Source organism: Tubulanus polymorphus, chromosome 1 (genome assembly GCF_964204645.1).
Source record: "Tubulanus polymorphus chromosome 1, tnTubPoly1.2, whole genome shotgun sequence".
NCBI lineage: Eukaryota > Metazoa > Nemertea > Palaeonemertea > Tubulaniformes > Tubulanidae > Tubulanus > Tubulanus polymorphus.
This window is the reverse complement of record NC_134025.1, coordinates 24286865-24301087: the sequence shown is the minus strand read 5'-3', so window position 1 is coordinate 24301087 and position 14223 is coordinate 24286865. Positions and strand designations below refer to the sequence as shown.

At 40.0% G+C, this 14223-nt stretch overlaps 1 protein-coding gene across 2 annotated transcripts in view; it reads left to right on the top strand.

The window, feature by feature from the left end:
• The first annotated feature begins 1914 nt into the window (after positions 1 to 1914).
• Positions 1915 to 14223, top strand: part of LOC141915268 (uncharacterized) — a 33617-nt gene continuing 21308 nt past the window's right edge. The window contains exon 1 of one of the 2 annotated variants that reach the window (XR_012620933.1): positions 1915 to 2115. Coding sequence is in view for 1 of the 2 variants with exons in the window: in XM_074806736.1 (XP_074662837.1) it covers positions 5874 to 6076 (203 nt within the window). In the remaining variant the exon portion in view is untranslated. Of the gene's footprint in view, positions 2116 to 5734; positions 6077 to 14223 lie in introns of those variants that run through there. The other variant, XM_074806736.1, reaches the window with a different exon arrangement.

Here is a 14223-nt window from a genome sequence, read left to right as displayed (position 1 = left end):
GATAATCATATGCTGGGCTGACAAAAGGTTGGTCTAATTCTATTAACCTATGAACCTTTCACCGACTTTGCTAGTCCTGCCCCTTTGGCAAATTTGAATTTTCGCAACACAATTGTCATTTTCATGACAGCGTAGCCGTCTGCATAATAATTTTCATTATGCGGCACTATCAGAGACAAAGAAAGTCTTGAACTTTCGCAGCGAGATATTGAATTTGTCTGTGCACACTTATCGCGTCTCGCGGTCAGGGCCGTTGATATAAGTGCCATTTCGTCGCGTATAACCGCGCACTTTTCACCAAAATCAAACGGCAACGAAAAATCATCAATAAGAGCGCAAATTCACACTGGAAAAATATAACTCATACGCTGAACGTTATTCGACTTGCTGCGTCTAATGATAAATCATTTCTTATTCGATAAGCACTCAAGAAAACGATTTACATTAATTTCATCATCGATATTTTAAAAATTGACTGAACTGGAACGATGATATACTTAAAATCTCAGGCGAATTAAATTCTAAGAAGAAGAAACGATCCGTGATTGTCAATTGGCGTGGTTACTAGCAATACATCTTCTATCTGGCGTGGTGCAGACGGAAGAACTTGTATCACCGCAGTCGCATTGCGCGCTCTCGCAAGGCCATCTGCGAACAGCTCCCTGCGCCGCAGTATTAATAAAGTGAATTATTCATTATCGCTCATTTTTATGTGGCAAAACCGACTGAGGAAGCGATATATAATTAGCAGCGTGGCTAGGTGAATAGCTATGACGACCGATCAGCCTTGAAGGAATGCGCTGCGATCGATGCGGTCACAGGTAGCGCGAGCTGGGCGAAAAAATACTCCCCGATACTGACGCAGCAGCCGCGGCGATGGCGATGATGCTTTGTCGCTAAGGAATGGATCATGGCGTCAGCTCCAGTTGCCATGGAAACTGATGTCAGCGTAGTGCTGATGTCGAATTCCCGGAACTGAAGCTTGCGTACCAACAAATTATATGGGCATTATACTATTAACCGTACTGAACCGAACTGAATACCAGCCCTCGCCAAACCGTGCCCCTCTTCCTGTCGACTTCAAAAGTCAAGTTGGTGGGAATTTGATATGAGCTATCGATAATTTCATGTTTGAAATCCGTGCCTGAACACGTCTGCATCATCGCAGAGGCGTGGCACATTTTTATCAGCATACGTGCCCGATCATGCTTCGATCGCTAGACTCTATAAGCTTACCATCATCGCAAGCATTGACATATGCTACTAGCCGATTGAACTAAGCACAAAAATATAGCACTCTGATCCACTCGGTGAGTGTTTTTCTCGATATATTTTGACTCGCTGTCAGACGAACACAGTCCTCGCAGAGAAAATAGTTGTAACACATTACCCAGGCAAGCACCAACACACATAACGGGTAAGTATTGAACAACAGGCTATCTTTATTACTTGGTATAAAAACTCCGAACAAAAGACTAAAGAATACCGTACCGTACTGAATATTCTATTGAATATTCTATTTATCTATAATATGATTAAGAGTATATGAGCAGGGTTTCATTTTCGTAGAAACAATAATCAGATATATAAGTCACAAATGATATATATATATATGTACATATATATATATGATCCAACACCTGTATCTTAGTACGAGAAACAAAAGAATGGAGACATCTACCATATAGATTTAGTGCTGTCTGACTAAGAGTTTTTGCCCGTCAGTTTTGTAATTTCGCACCGACTGAACTTAGAAAGCGGCAAAATAGTACATCGGACTTTGCCAACATGTTTTGTGATGGAAACATTCCACGAAATCTGATTCACCTTTTATACGAGAAAGGAATTACGTTTTCCAGTAGTTCAGCCTTTCAAACCAGTCATTTTGTGTTATTACAACGTCGTGGAATAAGCGTTCTACCTCTCTATGGCAGACGGATTATAATTATTTATTGCGTACATATTGCTGTTTTGGGATTCCGCCACCGTGACGTCATCGTGTCTTTGTTTATCAGGATATACGCTTTATTTACAAACAGGTTTTTCAAAGGATACCTTACCCCCACCCGCCGACACAAGCTAGAATTAGGCTATCATCCTCTCTTATGATGGAAGGTAGGTTCGGTACCGTATAGTATTCTACTTCGTCTGCACCATACTACGTAACCTATGTCGCTTACTCCGATCACGCTTATCCCGATCAATATGTATCCAGCACTGAAAACTAGTAAATCATTTCCTGTTATGGTATACTGCTACATTACATCGATTGGTTGTCTAGTTTTTGGTGCAGAAATTATTTTATGCCGTTCATTATATCATCATCATCATGATCATCAAAATCACGAATTATGACTTCGTTAATATTGACAACAGGTTCATTACCAGTCTGTCTCACTTTTATATTGTCCATAAAAATAAGTTCAATTCCATAGTATATCTACATTTTATCGAATTAGTACCGGTTATATAACCGGAAAGAAAACTACTATGTATTACATTCCTTTATGTTATGCGTATAGCAAACGTGAAATACGACTTAGAAGAACTATCTGGGTGTACAGTTTCTTAAATTTCTTTTCATATACCGTAAACGAAATACAGAATCGTATGCGAATCATTCAAAACTACTGCAGTGGCGGATTTAGGGGGTGGTCTGGGACCCCTGCTTTACCATTGAGGTTGCCTGACTTTTTCGTGAAGACAGCAATCGTTAAAATCTTTAAATTTGAACCTCATCCTCTCAGAAATTGCATCTTTGACGGTGGAATTATTCCATAATATATTTTGTCCTAGATGGACGGACTCCATTGAAGTTCTTTCGACATGGCTGCCTAATTCGAGAATACCTTCCAATTTTCCTCTGCCCTTGAATTGAACGATATCTTATCATGAGCATCATTTTGACGACGAGAACTACTTCTAATGATATTTTAGACAATAGAAAATCGTGTAGACCTGCATTTGAGTACGATCATTTCCTAGACAATATTCGGAATGTTAGCAATAAAATTCGTATAGCGCTAAGTTGACATTTCGCCATTTTTTCGTTGACTAGTGTAGGCCTACATATAGGCCTACATCGGTATATATCTGATGAATGATTTACTGACCTAAAACGACGTATAAAAAATCTTTCGATCTATTGTCGAATGTATAGATATATAATATGAGATATGTCTATATCTTGCAATTTCAATTAGATATACATAGGGTTCGGAAAATTTGTAAAAGACTGTACAATAGATTATCTCAATATCAAGGTTTCATATCAAACGCTCTAATAAGTTCAAACAAAGCCATATACATCATAAAAAGAGGATTTCGATACAATTTCTGTACATTTCGCGTCTGGATTTATATTCACAATTTACACTTAAAGATCAATACATTATCGTATATAATGGCCGTTTGAAAACACAAGGTGTCACAATCACCTCATCGCGTTTTATGCCTGTTTTGCGGGCTCCAACAGATCGCCGCCACTGTGTCCTTGGAATCCGATACAAGTGACGACTAACCGGATTGAGTACAAAAAAATAGGTCACTCTTAAAAAAGGAATTCAATGCGCGACAATGTTTTTGTGAGCGTGTGATCTCGGCTGCAGTGACTGATTGAGGGGGAAAAATCAAATATTGCCGAATCATTGCATAGAGCAACATACGTTGATACAACAAAGCGATTTAAGGAAAAAGGAATCTATATTTTCGATGGCTTTTTCAACTCTACCAAACGTCAACGTTTTGGATATATAGATAATAAAGTATATGGTTACATATCTTGTAAAGCGAAGACCCAGGAATAAAGATAGGTTCGATTCATTTCTCTCAACGTGTCCAGAGGTTGCTCTTTATTATGGAAAATAATGAAGAAGTGAATTGGAATTCGCATAATTCATTACTTTATCGATGAGAGCCGTTGCATGTACACATGTGGTGCGCGATACACATGATATATATATATATATATATATATATATATATATACATTATGCTAAGACCGGTGCTTCCATATTCGACAGTTACACGATTTATACATGTGTGATGGATTGTTTTGATATTTACGATATAACACTAGCTCTGAAATGATGATGTTTAGGAGGTCGTACGGTTTGATTCGTTTCATTTTGAACCCGGAGATATTTCATTCTGTTGAATATGAACATAAGCACTAGCGTAACTGGCCGCGTTAATGACCAAAGGACATCGACATCTCAAAAACCATACATAGCGACAGAAGGGCTTTCCATCGTGGACACGTTATGACCGATTACAATATATCACGATGGAAGTTGGAGATATAGATGCTTGTAGCACAAAAAGATTCCGGATTCGATGCTGAAAAAGACATGCATATGATAGTAGGATGGAAGCTCAGGAATTCAACCCGCATAGTAATGTCAAAATATGCCCTTTTGCACTATACTATGTCCTGTCTGCGCACATCCGCGTGGCGGAAATGTTTGTGGATTTGTTATTTGTAAAAATCGTCGCGGCAATTATTCGTCGGATAGTATATTTGCTCGGGTACAATGGTGGAGTCGGGATTGATGCGGCTGATGGATAGAGGGTAATATATCGTCCATTTTTATGGGGGAAAACGTCAATAAAGCCTGGATACATTCCGCATAGCGTGAAAAGACTTTGCGACTTTTATGGATGATGTTTAATTGTTATAAGGAGGTTAAGCACCATCCAAATGGAGATCAGATACGGGGGATTTATAGAGAAACCCTCGTCGCGAGAAATTACCCAAGCTGGGCCAAAATGTTGGTTTTTAAGGAACATTATCGGACCTCGGTGTATTGTTAATGCATCGATGAATTATATTTTCACGACTCCCAAGCGCACTAAAGAAACATGATTATGGATATAACTATTGCGTCCAGGGAGCCTACTTAATTGCTTCGGCGAAGGTCGCAAGTGACGAACAATTCATTTCAAACTTATGCTCTACTATTGATTTCGTGACGTCCGCGAGTATCTTCAGAAATCTTATCTATATATTTGGAATAAGTTAGCGAATAGCTAGTAGCAGCAGTGACAGGCGAATACTCCTTGCATTGCACGCGGCTTTCAGTCACATCCACATCCATTGTCTTTGTACCTTTGTGCCGCGCGTACTGCAGCATCATCAATGGATGACCGGCATCTACTCCGGGTATTAGCTTTCCTGAAAATGCAAATGGCTGCCGTGACGTAGAGATGCCCGGATGGATGGGTGCTGTCGTTCTGTGGGTGAGTATCGCACTTGTGGCGGGAAGGGAGCCAGAAAAAAATATAAATTGTGTCGTGGCCTTGAGTCTGATCGCATGAGATATCTCTGGGCCAATTAATGCGTCTGAGCTCATTGTATGATCATATATATTGCGGGTGGTAGCCATAAATATGTCGAATCCCTCGATTCTGATGAGGTTCGTGACATTTTAAGATCGAATTACCGAGGCTGGTTTGGTGATTTCGTGTCACATGGCTCAGTAGACGTTGCCCGGGCCTCTGGACCGGTGCCAATGACCTGCCGAATGGCCCAGGACAGAAATTGCATTTATGATAATATACTGCAGCGGCGCTCGTCGTTTCAGCTGACATGATCGCCTTGTCGCAGGAACGAGATGCGCGCCATTGGTGAAAGAGTGCAAGGATAATAAAAATACGACCGGCTTCCCTGAAATCAGAGGCCCGGGGGAAACTGCAGTTAATTAGCATAATGGCGTCCCAGGCAAGAACGACTGTTGGCACTGAAATGTTGTTTTTCATTGGCCTTTCATCTCCTCCAAAACGTATAAATGCTCGGCGATGATGCTACCAGTGACTATTTTTAAATAAAAAAGTATCGGAATTCTGCCCCATCAAACGCTAGTCAAACCACAGCGATGACTCCTTTGTATAACGGTTTGTCGACTGTTTGGACATTTGCAGATGGTACGTACGCGATAGCAGCCGCACTGCAAGCCGAGCTGGGAGTTCGAAATACGCGGCACGGAACGCTGGCAACCTTCTTAAAAATCACCCATCGCAAAAGGCAAGGTCATCGAACGGAGCGGAGGTCAGATGACACATTACACCAAATAGCAAGGTAACATCTACACAAATCGTATATTTGGCGTCTGTTGTTTCAAAGTTTACTACAGAAATATATACATATATATATACGCATCCGTTTCATTGAACTTGCGTATACATATTCATAGATTTTAATTCAGTATATTTTAGTTGTGAATCTCGCCAGCAACTGAATGGATTCACGCCATGTATGATAATAATAATCCGATCATCGTACATGCTTTTTTCTTGTGTATATTGAATTATTTTGCCGATTCATCATCAGCCGAGTCTGAGCTCATTTTACAAGTACATAGAGCTTGCCAAAAATGATTTCTGATTCGTTCAATTTATGTCTTCTGTTTCTGTTATTCGGCGCCGACTACGAAAGAACTTCCGCGCTATATATTCATCTATTGTGATCCCATTCCTGTATAAGATTTTTTCCGTATTTTCTTTTCAATTTCATTCTCTATGCCGCCTTACCACCCTAGGCTTGTGTACACCGTTGGAAATGTGGGAAATGTATCAAATAACCTACCTTTGTCTTTTATATCATCAATACATGTCTAACTTCTCATTTTCTAACAAATATTGTAAGTTCGGAACAAATTTCGACGAATCTTATATCCATTCACTGTTATATTTTATTACTCGTAATGTGCATATGTCCTCTCCGTCCTAGTCCTTGCTATGCTCGATGTACATGCACGCAAACCGAGGCCCTGACGTTAATCGCTTTTTGAGAAAAATACTCTCTATGGGATCTTTTTCGCGAGAATTCGTCATAAATCACTCGGGTCAAACCCGATCAAAAGGATGGCACGAATGGTCCGCTGGGTGAACTCCGATATCCGACACGACAGACGCCGAAACAAGGCCACATTGGAGTCTCAGAGTGACCGACCGCCGGCTCTCCCAGACACCGTCGTCGATACAATAGCTCGCATTTGTCAAAATATAATTCTCAGAAGCTGCCACCAGTAAATGACACCGTCGGTCGTTGGAGCAAGATCCTTTTTACCGGTTTCAATCGACGGCTCATATAAAATCTTCGGTAAGTGCGGTTTATAGTGTGTGTACATCGAAAATATTCGTTCGGCAATTTTCATACGAAACCCATAAAACAAGGCACAATGAAAACTCGTTTCCTTTTTAGTGCGATGCGGGCCGCGCGGTATAAACTGCTCGAAAACATTCGAACAAAGTATTCGAAATTGTACGCGTATGCATTTGATACTAAATGCCTTTTCAGTGCATCATCATCATTTCTCGACGTCGATAATAACACAGAGATATGAATTCAACAACGGGCATCAATGCGCATTCGGCAACCTGTTTTAATTCACGAATTTTGAAAAGGTCGACCGTGCAGCTGCATACTTGTGCACGCCATTGAAATCACGCTCTGCTGACGTTTTTTCTTCGAATTCTGATCGTCTGAAGCCCTTTGTGAAAATTTCAAACGTGAGGTGATTATCATTTCCGAATTGAGAAATATTCATTCATTCATACGATTCTTCAATGCAATCGCATATAATATGATGCATGTGCTTGGCCGCTGAGATGATGGATGTCTCATCCGAAGTGCTTCATAACATTCACGACTTTGGTGATGGAAATAAATCTCTGCAATGTATATAAATATATATGTGTATATCCCTCATACGCGCCCGATATTTGAGCGTTATATTCAACTGTTGGCCCTCTGGCGGTCAGTGCCTTATTGTGGCCAAACACGTCTTGGAAAAATCGTGTTATTAATAACCATAGAACTCGAACAAGGTCGTAATGACAAAACTGCGTCCTACAATATTTGGCCGCGTTCGAGACATTGACCTATTTCCGCTTGTCGAGGAAACGCGAATGGCCCCCTTCCCGCCCCAGGAAAAAAACAGCGCTATAGTCGCTAAGACTTTAGATAACGAACCCCCACAATGTATGGATCTCCAGCGAAAGAAAATGATTCGGCCTCGCATAGAGAAGATTACTACTCGTTTGCTGGACCGGTTTTTAGCCTCCTCAAGAGTGAGCCTTAATTGAATCTAGAGAAATAATCTGAAATCCATTAATAAACGGGAGTCGACGATGGCAACGTGCAAAACAACACATAGATAACCAAATCTTTAGTGAAAAACACATTAACAAAGTCGTTTCGACACGAGTCAAAGCCGTGACTTTCATAATGAATCGTGGCACATTAGTGAAAAATATTCTTCATACACTTATTTTTCGCCTAAACCGAGATTGTCGAACGTGTACATCAAGGTATTTGCGAAATCCCACTATAGTACATATATACTTTTGGAGGACACTATAATCCGAACATTCTTTTTGATAGGTCATGGAAATTGGATGATCCATTGACGGACACCGTTCCCTTCGTAAAAGTCGAAGCGAATCAAAAGGCACAAAACTGCGTTCATATTCACTTTTTCTTACAATAAAATTATAACTCTTGAAATTATTCGTCCCGAATGTAGAGGAATGGCAAAATTTGTGTAAAATAAACGATAAATATGATAGTTGCTACTAAAGGTACAGTCTTCCATACACTCGTTAGACCTGACGCAATGCTACGTTTCAGGTGAACCATTTCATATAATGGCCAACGATTTTTCGAAATGCACACCGGATTTTTAGTCAATTCGAGACGCCTTTAATAGAAGATTAATTAATTCCGATTAATATAAGTCCACAACTCGACGCAAATCGCGTATACTGCGAATTAAAAACGAACAGAATCAATCTTTTATTGAAATTACTGTCACGTTTGCGCGCGTAGATTTATGTCATTTCTTGGTAGACTCCCGCTACAAAAATATCAGGAGCATTACAATACTCTTGCCATCAATTAATACGTGGATCCCTATACATATGTATCGATAAATATTCAACGGGAAATTATCATCATCAAACGTGTTTAAACACACCAGCAGTCGATGTTCGCCCGCGCCGACAAATATAAGTATTAGTTGACTTTCCTTGGCGACGCGGGATTTTACGACACGAGACAACGCCGGAAGATATGCCGAGGATAACGAGAGGGTCTGTTTACACATACGGGGGGCTATACTGTGGGCGATAAATACAGGTTCGAAGCATTAACAAGCTTATTAATGGACGAAATCGCTATCAATCATCGCTCGGAAAACATCGCCGAGGAATCGGGATATAGTAAATTCTTCCGAGTCGGCCGTCGAAAGACGTGAAAACGTCAACCGGAAGTTTATGATGGAAAATTTATTCAATCCAGGGGCCCCCGAGTCGAAATTTGAATGCCCCGTGATATTCTTGTTTACACGGTAAATCATACATATTATATATATCTATGTACATCTATAAATATATTTATGTTTATATCTATATATCAAATCAAATATTTCCAAGAACCGGCGATATAGGGGTCACGGTCTCTCTTCCGATGCGGATAGAACTGTGTAAATCTTGTGCCGGTTTATGAATATGAGATGTATGTGATCTGAATTGGTCGCTCTCGCGTCTCTTCTGACAAACTCAAGGAACGGCTGAAGTGGTTCGGCGTTTTTCAAGTTTCACCGCTAAATGCGCGAGTATAGTTTTTGAATACATCCGTACGATGCCTGTGATTATCTGATTGGCGAAAAATTTACCAAGTGCGGCTATATTTTCCACTCGTTCGGCTCTGCGCGACCATATTTCACTGTTTATGACGGTTTATGCTTGGTATATATTTGAAAACAAAATGATAGCGCTTCGCCCGAAATTCATCCAAAGAAATTGAAGAAAGATCACGTGTAGTTTCACTGGGTGAATGTTCGAGCTAGTATATACATGATCATGAATATGATCATATCATGAATACTGTAGTTACCCTTAGATATAACATGGAAATCCAAGGACAAATTCTTATTCTTATATGTATGTCTGATTTCTACTGATCGCGTTGTGAAGCCATTGATCGTACACAGCAGTTCACACACTTGCTGACGTCAAAAAAGGAGAAATTACGCGGAAATTCTAAAAATGGGAATACATCATCAGTATATTGAATTGTATACGGATAATATGAAGCCCTACACTTAATCACCGTTCTAAAAATACATACTTACCTCGAAGTAAAACAGCATTTTATACGTAATGCAAGTACGTGTATAGATATATAGAAAACACGTGCTCGTTCATCAGGAAGCTTTACTTCCTGTATTCATTTCTCATCGTAAAAAGCCGTATCGCGGCAGATAAAAACCCCTTTAGTCTTAAGAACATATCAAAGGTGTCCCGGTTTATATCTCAACAGGAAAAAAATCTTCCGAATAAACAATGTATCGGTATAGGAAAAAACAAAGATTTTTAGGTATCGTTTTAAGAACCCTATCTTCTCGGATGTTTTCAGTGCGAGGCAAAACTTCCAAGTATCGATGAGAAAAAAAGAAGACTTACCCAGGATATGATCAAATGAAGGAACCGCACCCGATAACGGTGCATTCTTTTGCTTGCATAGAAATTGTCCTTTCTTATGGGTCAGGTATACCCGTAAGAGCGACCTCGGCCAGTTTTCAATTCATACTCTATTCGTGTCATAAAAGAGGACATCCGTTATCATCTTGTTTCGTATAGATTTCATTGTTAGTGGCCATCACTTTGTTGCAAACGTATCAAACGGACGATTTCAGTCAACTAAAAACCTAACAATCTTACATTGCATCAATATCATCATTCACAAGGTAACTTAATGACGACTCAGCCTTGGTGGCTTTGCGGCATTCAGTAGATAGCGCCTATATCCGATCTGTTTACTAGGAGAAATGAAACCTCTTTCGAGTTGTAATAAAACATTCGATATGCAACTGATGTGAATGGTCATATAGGTTGAGGTCCCCTTTTCAAATCAAACTGATAGTCCTCGAAAGCAGTGGGAATTGGTCCGGATTTTTGTGTTCAAGCGTATATACGTAGGTTAAACTTGACTATATACAGGTTCGAAGTAAGTTTTTCGTAGATTCCTCTCGACTGTAAAACTTCTGTCTGATCGGAAAGCATTTGAACTCGGCTTTGTATATGTATTTTTGCAGTTCTGAATATAGAAAAAGCGAGGATTGTACAACCATTACTAACTAATCGATGAAATAGAGAAGTATTTAGGAAAAATGGCATAGTTCACTAGTATGTTTATCTACATAGCTTTCACGAAACCACACATCAGGGAGTGTGTGTATTCAACGCCCTTTTTGTACAAGGGAAAAACCTTTTCACGCATCTGTGTCAATTGCGTATATTTTTGCAAGCAACTCAGACAGAAAAATTCCGTGTGGATTTTTTCACGTGATAAACAAACAGGTTTTGTTGTTCGGCAGGTGCCACGATATGGGCAAAGGCCGTATCCACCCACGCAAAAACGACTTCGGTATACAACACAACGAGATGCGGTATATTTGCCAGGTTGTTCTTATCCAACTCGGCAAAACAATGCAGTTGCGTGCTGTCGATTGTGAACAAAGGAATCCGACGCTGTTCATGTGCGTCCGCGCGCTCGGAACCTCTTCTCTCTGCATTCGAATAATGGAAACGAAATTCAATAATAAAAGTGAAACATTATATTATCTCGAATGATAGGATCCTGTTGTCGGTCTGACATTTTGGTGAACTCGAAAACGTTTTAAACCGCATCGAATACAGACAATTAAAACTCACGCGCAACTGTGAGCGCCGAACGGGTTTTTGTTTTGTTTTTTTTTTTCATTCGCTACTGTTCAGTATTAATCTCCCATCAAACTCCATTAAAATACAATCCGAGGAAAATTCGGAAGAAGCCTCCAAATTCGCCAAGTCCCGTCGAGTACCGCCGTACGAAAATGAAAATCAGAAAGAAATTCAAAGTTACATATAAAACGTATGCGTTTTAATGTTGTTTTGGTATATTTTCGAACTGGATTCTTTCCTAGTGGATCGTGGCGGGAGGGAATGGCAGCTCCGTGAATCAAATTGAGTTATGAGACAGACAGAAAACATGGTCAGAAAGGCCTTGAAAACAGCGTCGTCGTCGTGCAAAACGACGTCTGACTGTGGAAGCCAATAATTAGCATGTCATTTCTTATGAATCTGACCGCTCGGTGACCTGTCGCGTTACTATTGAAATTAAAAACAAGCCGACCGAAGGTCCTCCCTTTCATTAACATTTCGCAGTCGTTGCGGCGAGTCGCACGATTCAGGGGTGTGGAGAAAGTCTCGGGAGAAAGAGCCAGGATATTCGAGTTTTCTTAATCAAACGCGCGCGCGCGCGGATTTATTCAAGGGGAAACCGTTTACTTCGGGAAAATCCGCTCGATTATCGGTTGAAATATCATCATATCCGATATGTTTTTCCAAATCGCGTGCCTAGAAGTTTATGGCGTTCATGTTTTGACGCTCTGATAAGTCGGATGATATTTTTCAGTGTGATTTATTTCGGAATCTACCCCGGTTCGCGTCACCCGGCGCACTGGGCTGACGCCGACAAGCCAATACCCGCATGGTTCTCAATATTTATGCGATGACACGCGGAAATAATTTGCTTTTTCGTGAATTCATTATGATAAAGCGAATTTAACGAGCGCCAGCAAGTGATTCTTCGTCAACTTCACTGGGACCGGATCATGTCGAGACTTAAGACCAAAAGTGGTCCTAAATCATTGGCAGAGAGTGGGCAACTGTTCATTTACAGTATTTGTTACTATTCTATAACGAGAAATACCGATTTGATTTTTCGATACAGCAGTATGAAAGATTTTACTGAAGGTCTTGCTGTTGATTACTGATTGATGTGAATAATTCTTGCATATTTCAATGAAATGTTACTGAAAGAAATTCAATTTGTATCATGACAGCACTTTTAAAAGGGTTGGTAGCCCTGATCTTTAAGACTAGTCTTAAGTTGTTAGATTGGCTATTGAGCTAAGATGGTCTAAGACCGGTCACAAGTCTAAGCCCTGACTAAGGAACCAGTCCCTGAGAACACGCCGTCCACGAAGGACGAAACCGATAGTTCTTCGTCCCCTGACTTAAATGGAGAACACGCAATTGTTTCTAAACTCCCAGAACATTCCAAATTATCGAACCGGGAACCAGGCGAAATCATCACGCCATCTCTAGTGAGATCCAGACAACTGCGTTGCCAAGTTAGGCCTTATATTCAACTCCTTAGAGTACGGATTTTTTTTCAAGAAATAATGGGAGGGCGAAGGGTAAAAAACTAAAATAGAAAAAAATCTTATATATTAAGATAATCAGACGTTTTAAAATGGAAGCCAGGAAAAAAATAAAAAACATTTTTATTATTTGGAGTATTTTCCAAATGAAAACCTCGGAAAAACTGCGGAAAAAATGAAAAGGAGTGAAAATTTTATTCCAATTATGGGAGAAATGAAAAAAACTACTTTTTGCGAATCACAAAAATTAAGATGAACATAACTTTTACTAAGTTACTAGATTGAAAGTCAAGACGGACATAGCAAGAAAAAATTGTCTTTATTGAAAAATTGTGATGAAAACACATAAGAGGGCTAAAAAATGTTTTTTAATTTAAAATTCTGGGTGGTGGATCCGTACTCAAAGTAATTAAAAGAGGCCAAATCTTTGTAACAAACTGAAAAAGGTTCGTAGGTCGTCTGCAAAGATAGACAGATTCTTTTGCATCCGTCGAAATAAAAGATAACATAGAACGAACAAGTTATACGACGGTAAACCTGTGTTGAGCTGTCTCTTTCAAGCGCTGAATCAACGCATGTTTTCCCAAGAATAGTAGAAAAAATATCAAACGATGAATCGGCTTTTAAAAAAGTAACTATCAAAAAGATGACGCATCTGCGACAACTTAGTATCTTATTCACCATAACAATTTTTGAAAAGCGCGCGCTTTAAAGCTGCGATAGCGTGACGCGCGTGTATATCGTATGATTACGCATTGGCAATGAGCGCAAGTCATCCGACTTTTTACTGAATGGATTCGGTAGATTTCGGAGAATTTTGACTAATTTTCGTGAACGACCCTGTGCGGTTTCCACTGGAGAGATTCGGAGTGTTTTTGACTCATTAATTTGATATGTAACGCGCTCGAAAAGACCTAAGCGAGATATAGAACGAGAGCGAGCGTCATCGATTTTTCACTCAGCGGCTGCAACAACCAGCGTCTCCTGGCCGTATCGTTGGTAACGACACGGCGAG